The sequence below is a fragment of the Hakea prostrata genome, chromosome 2 (assembly GCF_041222555.1).
Source record: "Hakea prostrata isolate BN-2017 chromosome 2, UWA_Hpros_2, whole genome shotgun sequence".
Lineage (NCBI taxonomy): Eukaryota > Viridiplantae > Streptophyta > Magnoliopsida > Proteales > Proteaceae > Hakea > Hakea prostrata.
The window spans coordinates 11,889,210-11,905,238 of record NC_142601.1 but is presented as its reverse complement, the minus strand read 5'-3'; the positions used below and the strand labels follow the sequence as shown (position 1 = coordinate 11,905,238).

The window sequence follows — 16,029 nt, the reverse complement described above, 5'->3', positions numbered from 1 at the left end:
AAGGTTGTTGTTGCGGTGGATCTAGAAGAGGTGTTTGAGGTGGTGTTTCGGCCATAACTTTTTAACAATAAATGGCAAAGAGATCTTCTTATACATAGAGAGAGAGAGAGAGAGAGAGAGAGAGAGAGAGAGAGAGAGAGAGAGAGAGAGAGAGAGAGAGAGAGTGGAGAAGAAGAAGAGGCAAACAGACAAAGGCAAGTAGTGAAGAGAGAGAGATGGGGTCTAAGAAAATAGGAGTAGGAGAAATGTCTCCGCCTCAAGAGAATAGACAATTATGGGGAGGAGACAAGGAAGAAGAGGGCGGAGAGCGCCGGTGTTCTGTTTAGGGTTTCCACATGGCAGCATTTAGGGTTTCTCCACATGTAATGTTGGAAGAATTCCCAAATCTGATTTTCTAGAATGTCATGTTTTCTTATGTTACTTTGCTGCCCACCAGTGAGATTATGCCGAATGGTAAAATTAAATCTTCTTTGTTAGGGGTGTCAATGGTTGAAAAATACTCAGCTCCAAATATAACCCATTAGCAAAATAATGGTTTCGGGTCACTTTGGATTCAAGCTAAATAATGGTTTGAGCTAACAGTTTAGACTCAACTTGACTAACGGTTTATATGTGCAAGAAAAATAACAAAAAAAAAATAGTTGAATATCCTGCAACAAAAGCCAAAATTCCATACAAAACAAAATTGGTATTAGTTCTATTAAAAAAATTAAAAATCATTCCACGTTATAGAAAACCCACCCAATCTATAGAAAATCGAGAACCTTGATAGTAAGTAGTAACATAGAGATTGCAAGCTCGTTCCTCAAGCTTCACTAAATAGTCTTCTAGAAATAAATCTTTAAACTAAAACCCTTTGAAATTCCATTTTGTGCTATGATGGATTGTCTTGAAATTGGGTTATTGTTATGTGAGAATATAAATTTTGTTTCCCCTTCTATGAAATCCATATCTTTTTTGGGTTGGTATTTAGTTTGATATGCAAAAGAAATACCTATGGATTGGATAAATATTTATTCAATTTAAACAAACTTAATTTCAATTGTGTATTCATACTTAATTCTTTTGATTGTCCCTTACAAGTAGTAGAATGGCTATTTGATCTTTGAATTTTTCCTCAAATTTTCTAATTGTCTATATCAACTATTCAACTACCTAGCGATAATATAATAATTCAAATAATATTTAATGTAAAACTACAAAATGGGTTATAACGAGTTATGGTTCGGTTTCGGGTTGTTGCGGCTCTGCCACCCTCAGCCTAAACAAGTACACAACCCATTAAGGTTCGGTTTAAGCAAGTTCGGTGTATAATGGCCCAGTGCAGTTCGACTTTAACTGTTCGGGCTACAAATTGGCACCCCTATTCTTTGTGAAAATAAACATATGAATAATTCATCCACTTCAATGAAAAGATTGAAACTGTATCTCAATTAGACCGAAAACCATTTGTAATAATTTAGCACAAACTCAACCACACTTGTTATTTAAGAAGAGAGAGAAAGGAAGAAGAACTAAGAACTTGGGCTCTTTTTTATTTATTTATTTATTTTATTATTAAAACCTGAATTATATTAAACTATCCACAAAAAATCTAAAGGTGCAAAGCAAGGAGTTCACCACGAGAGGGGGTGGACTACCAAAGATGTCCCTCTAGCTAATTGGTATGCTTAACGTCTCCTATCTCATTGCAAAGAACCCTTTTGTTATGTCATTAATGACCACTAGGTTCTTCCATAAAAAAAATTAAATTTTTTGCGTCTTTTAGCCGGGTGGAAACCATGCTTTCCCTGCCCGGCCCTTCTTAGTACCAAGCTGCGGTGTGGCTCGGTGAAGAATTTGAAATACCAAAAAAAAAACCTAAATGCAACTTGTATGATCACTTCTAAGTTGGCTGGTAAGACATTGACGAACAAAAATTTGCTACAATGCCCAATGAATTCATCCAATTGTGAAAAATGTTATAGAAGCTATCACCACATCCCAAACTCAAATATTTATTTTAGTGTCTACTGAATGCATGGTTATCAGTTAGAGTTATATTATCTCAATGGACGGAAATGCACGATCTTTGTGAATTACGCAAAGATAAAACAAAGACTCTTTGGCATGTCTTGATCTCACTAAACCAAGAGAATCTGGGCGGCAGGACCTCTTGGATTGCTAACGAAACACCTAGCCCAAAGTTCTATTTTGCGATTGTGCAATGATTTTCTAGTTGATTTTCAACTAGACAAGTATAAAAACCAGTGGTTATTTTCCACACAAACCTGTTATTTTGTATGGAAAGAAATAAATAATGTAACAATGAAAAAACTTAAATCTAATCCCCATAAGATAAGAACAAATATTAATAAATGGCTTATGGAGATGAACATATCATGGACAAAAACCCAAATACTATATTGCATAACCTACAAAATGAGTATACAATACTAAATACTTACTCTCTTACATTATTATGTGCTGGGGTATATAACAAATCTCTAAAGATAGCAAGATGGAGTGTGGGACTTATTTTTGCTCAGGCAGTGCAATTGGAAAGAAGCAATTCGCTTATTAAAGCTTTAATGAGGGAAATAAATGAAGGCATAAAATATACAAACACAAACACAAACCGAATCCAATAAATGTGGGTAAATTGATGTGAAGGCAATTCCTCTCTTCCATGCCCCCACCCAAATTGCATCTAGCCTATTCACCTAATACTTGATTTGGTAGATATTAAATTTACATTGGTTAATGCCACATTTTCTAATTATAATTCCTTAACTCTCTTAAAAAGCTTGGCTAGTAAGTCTATTAGTACTAATGCCTCAACCAACAAAGCGAGGTAGTTTTAGCTTCAGACAAAATAATGACCTATATATATGCTTTTTCTTTGATTAAAAGAAAAAAAAAAAAAAAACTTGTATCATTACTTACATATTTATATTTTTTGAGTTATTCATTGGTAGCTCATTTAAGTGGGGATAAACTTTAGACACCATTCTTAAGTAAAAAAAAAAAAACTATTGGTTACTTAATCCCAAAATTTGCTGGTTATCCACTATTAAAGATCCGTTAACTAATTCAAAATTTAAAATTAAAATGACCATAATGTTTTTAAGAGGGTGTTATAACTAAATTACCCTCCTATACCCAATCTTTATATGGATGAAATGACCCATATTTTTCTTACAACTCAGCCCAAAAATTGTCTATCACTGCCCCCACCCTCCATTGTCAGTAATTTTGGATTTGGATCATTAACAATTTTTTTAAGGTGCCTAGAATTTCCCCAGTAAAATGCTCTTTCTTTTTTCATTATATCCAGGAATTTACAATTTTACTGTTAACATAATGGCAAGAAAGCTTTGACTTTCATGTCTATAAGAGATTGGCCCATTTCAAAATCTATTGTCATGTAGACCATGTACTTCTGGCAGCATTGTTGGTGGACACGCACTCCAATAAATTCCACTTTTGCCAACAAAAATTTAAAAGAGTTTTTTAATCTTAGCCTTATTAATTAACATTAGCTAATTAGGGCAGCCAAGCATAAAGGATAATCCCACACCGGCTAAAAGAAATATGAGTAAAGCAACTGGGGGTATATAATGCCTTATAAGCCTTATAATTAAATCACGCAGCCGCGCGGTGAGTACAGAGCGAACTATTCTTTCGCCTTTTACTAAAGAATACCGTGTGCTCGCCGCACTTAGCGGCATACGCCTATTTTTGGAGGGCCTTCCCCATTAGGGTTGGGCTCTATAAAACTTTAGAATGAAATATTTGAGTAATTAGAAATAGAAGATTTTTTTTTTAATTTTCTTGACAAGAAAATTCTATTAGCCAAAATTAATATGACAGGACTTTAATTTATTTTCTGCAAGGAAAGAGATTTTTTTTTGGATTTAGTTTAGAACAAGTTTTCCTCCACTTTTGGTTGTAAGGGGAATTTTCATCAAAACTAGAGAATTCCGTAATCACTTTTATTTATTAATTTAATCTCTCCATTTTGGTCATCAAAATTCAAGATTATATGTAAAATATGTCAGTACTAAATATGGTTGGTTGGTATTGGTATGAATACCAACGGGGTTGGTCCAAGTGGTAAGCAGCTTGGTCCACTTAAGCATCGAATCCTTGTGGATGCAAAAAATTTCCCTAGGTGTTGGACATGGGTCGAACAACGATTTATAAAACCGGGGTTGGCAAAAAAAAAAAAAAAAAAAAAAAAAATTTGTTTAGCGAATTCGATCACAGAAGTTCCTTTTTTCAAAAAAAGAATTTCATTTCCTTTCCTTTTCCCTTTATTTACCCTTGCAACCTAATATCACGTGTTTATGCATGCTTTGTATTTTATGCACTGTAATTTCTACTATTTTTGGAATCAATTCAAGATGCACAAATTTATGGCTAATGGATTCTCTATTGAGAGTTGGAAATGTATGTGAGAAAATTCTTCTTTCTTTCGTCATAGACATGATTGTATTTTTTTCTTGTGGTGGCTTGAAATATGTTAAAGGGAGAAGGAAATAAAAGAGTTTTGTAGAAAAGTAGTAGTAGTGGGTCCTACTTTTTATTTTTTAAATTTTTTTTACAAAATCCCACTAAATTTATGGGGTTTTAAAAAAACCTTGAAGTTGGAAAGTTGGATTACCACCTTACCAGATAAGTTTCCTTGATTCAAAGAAGCTTGTCTCTCACTTTTCTACCACAAACAACCAAACAATATACATTTTTAGAAAAATAGAAAAATTTTCTTTTTTCAAGAATATTCCCACCCCACATTTATTCCAATAAACAAATGGACTTAAAAGTAAAATTAAATTTTTTTTTACTTTTTTAAAGAATTTTCCAACCATTTTCCCACCCAACATTTATTCCTCCAAACAAAAGCAGCGTAGGACCGTAGGTCATTGAGACTTAGAGGGACTTAAATGATTGTATCACATGAATTTGAACCCAAAAGGGCAAAAAAAGAAAAAAATTGTATCACATCTTTAAGTATCTCGGTCATTTACGACAATACCTTTTTTTTATTTTTTTGGTGAGATTTACGAAATACTTAACCCTGAGATGCATTTTTACAGGATATACCCTTTTGATAATTGTTTTCACCTTCCCCCTAGGGTTACCGCAGCAGAGACTCTGTTTACATCACCTGGCGGATTAAACAGGACCTTTCGAGCTTCTTCTCTCTAGGGTTTGCAGAGATGGTTGGCAAGGAAGAAGATATGCGGATCTTCGTTGGCGGTTTGTCGTGGGACACCACAGAGCGGCAGCTCGAAAATGCATTCAGCCGCTGTGGGAAAGTCATTGAATCTCAGGTATCGATTTCATCTTTTGTTTATGTACAACTCTGTTACTGCAACGTAATGGCTTTCAAATCGGTTTGGCATTATGGTCACATTGTCATTTCTTTTCATTGATTGATTGAAGAACTCTGTGTAATTTATATAGGCGGATGCGGGGTTAAAGGGGTCCGGATATTGAAAAGATGTTCTCGGGAACATCATATTAGATTACAGTGCAGACTTTTACAAGAAACCCATATCAATCGGACTCGTCATCATTTCTCGTTTCTGTTGTTCGTGTCACATTATACCGTGATTTCTGCTAGTGTTTTTTTCCTGCTCCAGCTCTCATCCTCCCTCCCTTCTATATTCCCGTAGTTTGTTTGTAGACTCAAGGATTTTTTCCCCCACAAGTCTTCTAGTGTATCATTCACCTCCAATGCTATCCTCTTGAATGGATTTGTGTTCAAAATCATTGAGGATGCCGATTATGCTTTCACGTCTATTCTGAAAGATAGGGTTTTCTTTTGCTAGGGTTTTTGTGGGTTATGGGAGTTGCAAGTATGATCGTGTTTCCATCACGGACAGGGTAGTGTCCTATAAAAATATGGGCTGTTTCTGATAGTGAGAATAGTCCCTGGGTGATTTAGGTCTTGGGAAATTGAAAAATAAAAATGAGAAGCTAGGGTTGATGTTGTAGGAACAGGGGTTGGCGAATGATTCAACATACTGATAACTGATGAACAGGTTGAATACTTGGAGATATCCTTCAACTTGTAGAAATCGCCGAACTTGGAAGATTCTTCAATCGAGATCAATTAGGGCAGAATTGGGGGAAGCGTGAACAATACAATAGAGGACTGGGAGGAGAACTTCTGTCTCAAAGCTAGGAAGTATGAAATTTTCACAAAATAAAAACTCACATTAATCATATCATGGGCTCAGCTGAGCAACAACATCTATATTTATAGACACTACAGCTGACAAACTTCCAAACTTAAAGCTTGCCTTCCAAAATAGAAATTAGGACCCACAATGGAGTCAGATTTACTTGTGGATTTAAATGGATAACTGAAATTTTGAATCTGTGTTTGTCTGTGTAGGGAAACCCAAATCCATCCTAAAACTGATCAGATATGGTATGTTAATTCCCCAAACCAACCCATAAATTGATTTAATTTTCCTTGTTGGATGTTCTTACTTTTATAGTGTTATTTGATTATAAATTAATACAATGTGATTCTTTTTTTTTTAGATTTTCTATTGAATAAATACAAAATAATTCAGCAGTTAAAAACATAAGAAAATTAAAAACTAGGAAGAATAGAAGAAACGGTAGTTTGCTGAGCTGTAAACCATAACCCTTGTCGACAAGACGACATAATGGATAGTCAATCTTTTGTATTTGATCTGCATTATATTCATGTGGGAGATTCTAAATTCAAAAACTATCCGGAAATATCTGGAGACTATTGGAATCCATCTGAAAACCGATAGGATATTATTCGAATATGTCCGAATATATTTAGATATGGTATGGTAATGCCATCATCCAAGCTGAATCAAATCTGTCTACATCCATATAGGTATCATTTATGTGATCGTAACTTTACGACTTCGACTCAAATTAAAAGAACAACTGACAGGCTCTGGGTGTAAGTTGGTATTGTATTTGTATGGTACTGAAATTTGGTATGCAAAACTGAAACTGTACTGTACTGGTGCGGTATGGTTTTGGTATGAAATTGGTACGGGAAAACGTTATGAAAACCTCTCTTTCATAAACTCAACTTTATTGGAACTCAGAAACCAGCATTAAGTTATTGAACCGTACATGCAAAAATACGATGAAGAAAATGTCTGGCACTTGCTTCTCAAATTGTTTATTCTCCAAATAGGTTTTCTTTTTAGATTTGGTAGAATCAGACAGAAGAATTTTGCACCTCCGCCCAGATAGGCTAACCTAATGGTGATGCCGAAGATGATTCTTCTGAGCTGCTTCTATTATACCGTTGATCATTAGTTGTTGCATCAGATGCAGATCTATCAGAGCTGGAATTACCCTTTCTGCTCTCATCTGCAATCGAGTCGGTGAATGACTCACTTTTGACCTCATTCGCATTGGACCCATCTTTCTTGGCATCTGTTTTTTGACCTTGTTGACCAAACCTTCGTCCATTGTCTTCTCCCCTGACTCAACAAACCCAGCACCAGAACCAAAGAAAACACTGTTTTTCACGGAGTGCTGAGAGATGCTAGTCATTAACCCTAACCCTTTTTTCTGAAGTCTGAAGTGAACTCGCGGAGATGAAGTAAGGCTTTTCTGCTTTTGGAACTTTTATTCATTTGGAATTTAGGGTTAATAACGAAAATTACATTTTTACTCCCTTCCAGTATGATTTAGTTCGGTTGCGGCACAGTATGTTGGAACGGTACTCGAAATTGATACCGTACCTTACCGAATTCAAAAACTTTTTTTATTCTGGTTCAGTAAGGTTTTTTATATGGTAGATTTTGGTAACAGTGTACAGGTACCGGATTGACTCCCTTATGATAGACTAACAGATATTTTCAACATCATAACTGTATCCACGATTTCGGTGCACGTGTAAGCGTGTAACTGGGTTCTCTATACTAATCCCACAATTAATGGTGCTTGTGTAGGGAGGAATTCCAACTGTTGAGGCAGCTTTTGGCCAGCTGAACTGCATCACTGGTTCTCTTCTTCCTGTTTTTCTTTCCTTGGTCTCTTGAAAGACTTCTGTCTTTCCTTTTTCTCTTCTCTGCCCCACTGCACGGATTATTATTCTTTTTTGTTACCCCTCCTCCACATTTACTTGCTCTCTTCCTTCATTTATCCCTCCTCCTCTTTCCTCTGTTCAATTAATTTGATTGATTTCAAATCCTATTATTATAGAAATATTTTATCTCATTCTTCTCACACATAGGTTATTTCCTCTCCTCTTATTAGCAATGCTTCCTATTATTGCTTGTCATGCGGTTACCTCTTCTCTTATCGATTTTCAAAATCTTAGGTTGCTTTCTTATTTTACCTCTTCCGTGGCACCTATTATCCCCTTTTTTCTCTGTGCTATAGTGCCATAATAATCCCTCATTTTTTGTACTGTAATCTATAATGAAAGTCGTTTTTTATTTTCAGATAAATCATGGAATTTATGAGATGGTTGGTAAGATCCATACTTGGTTGAACTTGCTTATTGAATAATTGAATTAAAGCAAATGGTCAAAAATGGAAGAGTAATACATTACCTATTAAAATACGATTCTAATTCACCAATTCATATCTAAAGGTCAGGAAGTAAAATATTTCGGTTGCCACAAATTGTTTGAAGAAATTACAGGGAAGTTCAAATTTCTAGACTTCTCAATATGTGTTTAATAAACTGAGAAGTGGAAAATTCAACATAGTTGGCTTTAACAAGCCTAAACATATTTTCTTGCGGTAAATGTTTTGAAAAAAAAATGTTATTTGAAGTAAATAAAATAAATGATATGGGAAAAAGAGTTCTCATTTTTTCTCAATTCCATGTTGCTTTTGGAATTTCAGAAGTCTGCTTTAGTCGTATGTCTGGAAAGCTATCAGCCTCAAAAGCAGTCAATCTGAAATGTGAAAATACACATGATCACTGAATTAATAGAAAACTTGTTGATGTTTAACTGCTTATCTTTTCTTTATATATATATATGCGTGCGTGTGTGCGTGTGTGTGTAATTGGTTTGCTTCTTGTGACTCGTAGTCCTAAATTTGTAATTTGTTACAAGTTTATCTTGGTGTTTGTGATTGTTTTCTTTTTCCCCATTCTTTTTGACATTTATTATATTAATTCTCCTTCTTGTTTTTGTTTCTCTTCTGGGGTTCTCATCTCTTGATGCGCCTTAGATGGGTTGTGTGAGAGATATTTGGTTAATTGGATCGCATTGAGTTGAGAAGCGCGATCATTTGTGTGATGCAATTTATGTAAATGTATCTTTGTTGAGGTTGACAAGGTTGGAAGTATCGGCATTGACAGATGATATCTAGATATATTTAGCGTCTGGATACAGAAATGGTTAGATGCTTGATTTTGATGAGGTTTGAAGTGTTCTCAGAAGAGTTCTTCCTTGTAAAAATGAGTAATTGGTGGTGCTTAAAGGAACCCAATCATATGGCTTTGAATTTTGATTCGGTGCCTTGAGACAAGAATTGAGCGGCTTTACTTAATGGTATAGCAAACATTGAGAAGTTTTTTGATGTTGTGTGCCACTTCTAGCACACAGATAGTTTTTTTGAACTCAACAGCGAAGCAATGAAAGAGCATCGATAAGCGTGCATTTTGGTAATTTCATCTGGGGTTATTTTTTATTCTTTTTCGATTCAGTCTGTTAGAAAGTCCTTCATGTTTGAAGTTGGAAGCCAGTCGTATGTTAGTTTACACTTGCCACCAAAATGCGGTGATGAGATGAACAAGATCTGCAGCTGGATGATGTCATTCATTAGATATTGTTTGTATGGCGATCTATTGCCAGAGTTCTGGGGCTCTCTTTTGTTCTTCATAATAGCACGTGACTGTCCCACGATTTACAGATTCTTCTCAAAGAATTCTACTGTAGATGACAGTTTGATTTCACCGAGTGGCCATTCCATCTATCTGCAGCAAATCATATGCCCAATGCCTGAAGCTTTATAGACCTGTTACATATGCTTATCTGGAAAATGCCCTTAAGTTTCTTTTTTGCCTGTGAAATATATTTTGTTGGCTCTCCACCCATAGTTATTTGGAAGTTCAGATACTTGATGCCGGATATAAAAGAATACAAATGTGTTCGAGGCAGTGGCTGTTTTTTGTGCTTGTTGATGGAATCCAATTTTTTCTGCAATTTCTTTCTTCAATTGGTGGTTTCTTCATTGCAAGAGCTATATAATTCCTGCTTTTCTGGCTCCATGCAAGCAATATGGTTTTTGTTTCATGCTTTGTGCTACTTTGAACTTTTAGTTTGTTACTGGAACTCTGAAGCTTATGTTGCTCGTTGTTTCCTCTGAATGTGGTTGAGAATGATTGGTGAATGCTGCCAGAAGCAGCACGGTTGCAGTTGTATCAGTTCTGCCTCTTTTTAGTAAGCAGTAAACTCTATTCCACGTCACTTTTCATTCCAGATTACTGATGGAGCATACCTCAATGTCATGCTGCTCAGTGATGTGCTGATAGAACAATTTCATCTATGAACCCGAGTTTCTTTTGTAGTTTGACCGTTTGCCTTTCTGAATCAATCTGAGTGAAGAGATTGCATAATTTAAGAGGATACAATAAAATAGAACTGATGTTCGGAAGGGAATAAAGCAGGATAACAGCCTTGTTGGCTCCATTAATTTGATTGGAAGATGGTGTGCTGAAAGATGCTCTGTTACTAAAAATAAGTGACATGTTATTCAAAAGGTGCTGAATATCTGGAGAAGTGATTAAAAGATTGTTGAAGCAAAGGTTCATTGTGGAACCTGCCATCCGATGACTAGCTCTTAATCAGATTCATTGGTCTCTGGTCTTGAGTGAGTAAACAAAATTCTTTTGTCACTGCTGATCTGTGAAGGAGTCCAGAAACATCTGTTGTAAGGGTTGGTTGATCCTTTACCCAAAAATAAAAATTGATGCTGCAAATGCACGATTGAGGCTTTATGTGCTGCTTTCACTGCAATGACATCATGGGTCTCAGAGATTATAGATTGCGCTTCAGGAGTGCTAGGCAGTCAGGATACTGGTAGAAGTGTTTTGGTGGTGTGTGTGAATAAATGTCTGATCAATCTCTACATGGTTAGTTCTTGAAATTTCCATCGTCCAGTCCATCTGATCATGAAACATAGAAACATTGGATCTGGTGGAGACAGCTGTCCATGTCTCGCAGCATGCTGAATCTGAGATGAAAAGATCGCATTAAGGAAGTTGTACCATTTTTTGTTTCTTTGCCAGATTAAGCAGCTATCTGAAATTATGTGAGATGAGATTAGTTGTTGGGGATTTTTTGGACGTCTGTTTTGACATAGTTCATGGACATGAATTTAGTGGAGAGTTGAGATCAGGCTTGCATGTGTAATGTTAGGTGACAGACATGGTCTGCTGTGGGGAACCTGCCGCGTAGAGTAAGAACTCTTCCAACTATCAAAATGAGTTACAAATGTATTTCTTTTCCTACAAGTTATCCTTAATAGGTAATAAGTATTCCATTAATTTTTAGTCACAGATGGGTAATTGCAATTTTTGGTTGTTTTCTTATTTTTCTGCTCATCCACAATGAGATGGGCAGCTTCTTGTTTTTAATTATAGGGGTTGTTGATTTTATTAGGAGTTATTGTTTAGCTAGTGTATCAAGAGTCATTACTAGATTTGAGTTTTAAATTTTGAGAGAGTATCAATATTGGAATGCCGGATTTATGTTGCTTTTAGCTACCGAACCATCATCATTTGCACAGATATCTTCTCTGATTCCATTGAACCCCTCCTCCCCCCCCCCCGTGGGGCGGGCGTGGAGAAAAAGAACAAATTCAGGTCTATTCTTTAAGTCTTTCGTCTGTGTTGCTGGCAATAACCTGTATCTGAGGTTTGTTTTTAGCTGATCATTTTTTTTCTCATATTTCTCTACATTGCTGATCTTCTGTTTTGAAATTTCATTGGTAATCCATGTCAACATTGAAAATTCCCATTTAGATTTTGTTATTACTTTATATTCATTATTATCATACCTGAGAAGCTGCTTTTTCCTCCTAATTTTCTGTGGTCTCAATTGTGTACCTATAAATCCATTAATTGTTCTTGCTTGTCTGACATAATCAACACTCTTGGCCCTGACAATCTGTTTAATATGGAAGGTGAGAGCCATTTTTCCTAGTTGTCAGTCACTGTACAATTGTTTTTCTATATTTCTGACATTTGTAATCCTTACCCTGTACTACACTTTTTCCGCCTGTTTGGCAAAATTCCAGGTTTCTTATTTGTTTTTCTCACTGAAAAAAACATTTCATATCTGGCTTTTATCTTAATTCCATCCACACTGCTGCTTTTATGACCAGTCTTTTGAGTAACATACCAATGTTGTTCTGTTTGTGCTCATAATCACGAACTGTGTCTAACTGTCAGTAGAATTCAGATTTTATACCTCCAATTTGTGACTATGGTTTTGGGTGAGTACATCACAATTAGTATTAATTTTACCATTCTTTATTAAAATATATTTTATACTACCAATTTCACCTGTCTCTCTATTCTATTTATGTGTTTACTATCTGACGTGGCAAGTTTGAATCGACGTTCAATGAGCGTTCCAACCAGAACAACACCATGCCCTTCGCCTTATTCGCCATTAACACTGACCACTCGACTTTCTTTCTTTTTTCTTCTTTTTTTTTGGGTGTCTGTGTCTGTGTGTGTTTTGTGGGGGAGGGAGGGGGGGGGGGGGGTAAGCACCACTTGTCTTCTGTTATCACCAATGTGGTGGAATTATTATTTAACTTCAATTTTAACAGTTGGGTTGCATTTATAATTATTTTTTTTTCCAGGGGTAATAGATGTAATCAATTGCAAACCCAGGGGGTCTATGTGTAATTCTTTATTCTCTCTCTCTCTCTCTCTCTCTCTCTCTCTCTCTCTCTCTATATATATATATATATATATATATATATATATATATTTGTGGGTGGGTTGGTGGCCATTTGTGTTCAGTGAATGCTGATAGTGACTAGGTGCCAAGGTTTCATGTGGGTTGGCCTGGTTTGGGATATTATTTAGTTCAGAGTCTCATTGAGTCTGAACTCTGTTATTTCTGGTTGAAAGTTGAACGGAATTTGGCTTGAGTTGTACCCATACTTGATAAACTGAGTTCAATTGTGCAATTTATGTCTCATGCCTTTCAGATGTGTGAGTTCTTTTATTATTGCTTGGAGTGACTGCTATACATCTGATTGTGAACTCCGGGATGATATTCCTATCTTGGTTAATTTGTTAGTCCATTATGTACTGTTTCTAGGGTGGACTGATTCCCATTTTCTATGCTAGTTATTCTTGTAAGTTGCTCTTTCTGTTGTGAAACATATTTCCTGTGAAACGGGGTTTAATGCTATCACTGTTGCATGCATAATGACCTCCATGCTATGGTGGGAGCCTCCGCTGTGTAAATCCAATGATCGCCTTTTTTTTGTTTTAGTTCTTCTGATTTGTGATTGTGTTTTCAAAATATTTTCCTTTATATTACTGATATGTTTTGTCCCATGGCATTTTATCAAAAGCGATAGTTTGCTGTTGATAAATCCAAGATATTTTAGGTTGCATGGACTGTGATAAGGTTGGCAAAGCGCTCAGAGGAAATCACAGTTATTCATGATTAACTTCCATTCAGTGTAATTTATTCGTTGATTGTTCCTTTTTTTTTTTTTTAATAAAAAACATTAAACCTTGCTGAAGTTCCCTGGGTTGATTCAACTGTGTGGTCTATGCTAATGTAGAAATATTGTATACATTTATTTGGTATTGGGAAAAGTATGATCATTCTTCATTTTTGTTATTCTTTTATGCATTATATGGATTTAAGTATTAGCCTTCTTGTCTGGTCTGATCTTAATTTGCTCTATGATTTCTCTCTTCCAGCTTAGCAGCTTATGTCTGGTCATGTTGTTTGCCTGGGTCAGTTTGATCCAAGTTAACTTTGGCTATAATTGCCCTCTCCCTGCTTAGCAGGAGCATATGACCAACATAATGTTTACGAAGCATCGGCTAGTATTGGCTAATCCAAATTCATGCATAGGAATCAATTACTTTATCCCCCTTCCCCCTGCAAGGGGGAGACTATCTTTTTTTTTTTTTAAGACCAGTTCAAAACATCAATCTTTGGTCTATGTACTAAAAGCATTAACAATCATAAAGCGAAATCCTGTTGATGTGGAATAAGAATAAGAATGTGAGTTTTTGATTGTTATTATAATTTCTTGTTTTGGTTGGATGCTGTTGCAGTTGCCTTAGAACCATTGCTTCTTAGCCTTCTTTGTCTCTTTCGTGGTGCTTTGTAGATCATGTTGGACAGAGATACAGGGCGTCCCCGTGGATTTGGGTTTGTGACCTTTGCTGATCACCGTGCAATGGAAGATGCAATAAGAGAGATGCATGGAAGGGAGCTTGGTGGTCGAATCATTTCGGTGAACAAGGCTGAGCCCAAGGCGGGAACTGATGGTACCGGGCATGGCTATGGTGGAGGCTACTCTTCTGGTGGCAGGGATAGCTACGGGGGTGGAGATAGGGGGGCTGGAGGACGATCTGACTGCTTCAAGTGTGGACGCCCAGGGCATTGGGCACGAGAATGTACAGCTGGAGGTGGTGGCCGATTCTCTTCCCGTTCTAGGCCTGGTGGTGGAGGTCGTGGGGATCGCTTTGGGGGAGACCGTTACGGTGATCGCGGCATTGATGATCGGTATGATGGAGGACGCTCTGTAGACAGAGACCGGCTTGACAGCCGAGAGAGATATGCGGGACGTGACCGCTATGCTAGTGACGGATATCCTTCTGGTGGGGATCGCTTTGCTGGTGATCGGTATGGGGGTTCTGACCGAATTTCCCAGGGTGGGTATGGAAAAGATAGGACTGGTGGCCCAAGAGGCAGTGACAGGTATGGAAGTGGAGGCCCAACTAGATATGGTGGAGGTGGTGGTGGAGGTGGCTACCGGGAAAGGCCAGGTCCATATGACCGCCCTGCTAGGGGCGGGCGGCCATCTTCATATGAGCGGTACTAAGGTGGTTTTCCTCTGGCTGTTTTAGATGCTTGTATCTAAGTAGGATGCCTGTTTGTGCTTACAAGAGATCTAGGTGTTTACTGGGAATTGTTATTTTTGTTTCTCTTCTTACTTTTAGAAGTCTCCTAGTTCTGGATTTCAAATATTGAAAGTAAGCCGGTTAGTTAAAATGACACTTGGAATTTCTCCTATTTTACAGGTAGTAAGTGATGTGTTTTTAGTTTGCCAGTGTTCCCTGTCAGATTTTTTTAGTGCCCTCATTTCTTGACTGCAGTAAAGGATGCACTCTTTAGTGGGCGTGATCTGAATGCTGTGCATTTAATTTTCTGCCAACAGTTGAGGTCAAGATTTCGATGTGACGATCCGTCTTACTCTTATAGGTGGTTGAAAGCGAGATGGACGGTCGAGATTTCGATCTTGACTGTCTCGTAGTTGGTTGGACCACTTTTGGTTCTAACTTGCTCAATGGAAGATCTGAGCTTAAACCATCGATGACACAATGACCTTGTGATAAAAACACAACTCTGCTAATTTACCATCGTCAGTGATTGTGAGAGAAGCTTATCATAGTCGGTGATTACTTGAATCAGATCAGGATTACCAGGAAAGCGAGTCTCCGGAGTAACCCTAGCCCACTTTTTTTCTCTCTCCTAGGTAGGAGAAGATACTAAGGGTAAGTGGGCTTGCTTCCTTTTTGTTTACCTGAAAAGGAAAAGCTCATCCTCCTCTAATTGGAGTCTCACTGTGATCAGGCTTCTATTAATTTAATTAAGACATGGATATGTAAATATGCAGGTATGATCATGATTCCTTCTGGTTTTTAAGCTTTTGACTACTTTCACACACTTTATTTGAAAGTATTAGGTGTATGAACACGTGAACCTATGTCAGTTGAGAAACTACAAGATATTTACGTGGTTGGTAAGATTGTGAATGTTTATAAATTCTCATCTACACGCTTTCCAGATTATACAGGAAGGA

General features: G+C 36.8%; 1 protein-coding gene and 1 non-coding gene across 3 annotated transcripts; both read left to right on the top strand.

Annotated features, from left to right (window-relative positions):
• The first annotated feature begins 3,630 nt into the window (after positions 1–3,630).
• LOC149023754 (U5 spliceosomal RNA) lies at positions 3,631–3,746 on the top strand. The gene has a single exon (XR_016171981.1). It is a non-coding gene; the product is annotated as a U5 spliceosomal RNA (small nuclear RNA).
• A 1,355-nt stretch (positions 3,747–5,101) lies between these two features.
• On the top strand, positions 5,102–15,676 carry LOC149023753 (glycine-rich RNA-binding protein RZ1C-like). Of its 2 annotated transcripts, XM_089144255.1 has the most exons (3): positions 5,230–5,315; positions 9,184–11,415; positions 14,332–15,676. In XM_089144255.1, the coding sequence occupies exon 3, from the start codon at positions 14,335–14,337 to the stop codon at positions 15,046–15,048; it is 714 nt and encodes a 237-aa protein (XP_089000381.1). In that variant the 5' UTR covers positions 5,230–5,315; positions 9,184–11,415; positions 14,332–14,334; the 3' UTR covers positions 15,049–15,676. The 2 variants fall into 2 exon arrangements, with proteins under 2 accessions (XP_089000380.1, XP_089000381.1); XM_089144254.1 differs by lacking the exon at positions 9,184–11,415 and having other exon boundaries at positions 5,102–5,315; positions 14,332–15,674.
• Positions 15,677–16,029: the final 353 nt, after the last annotated feature.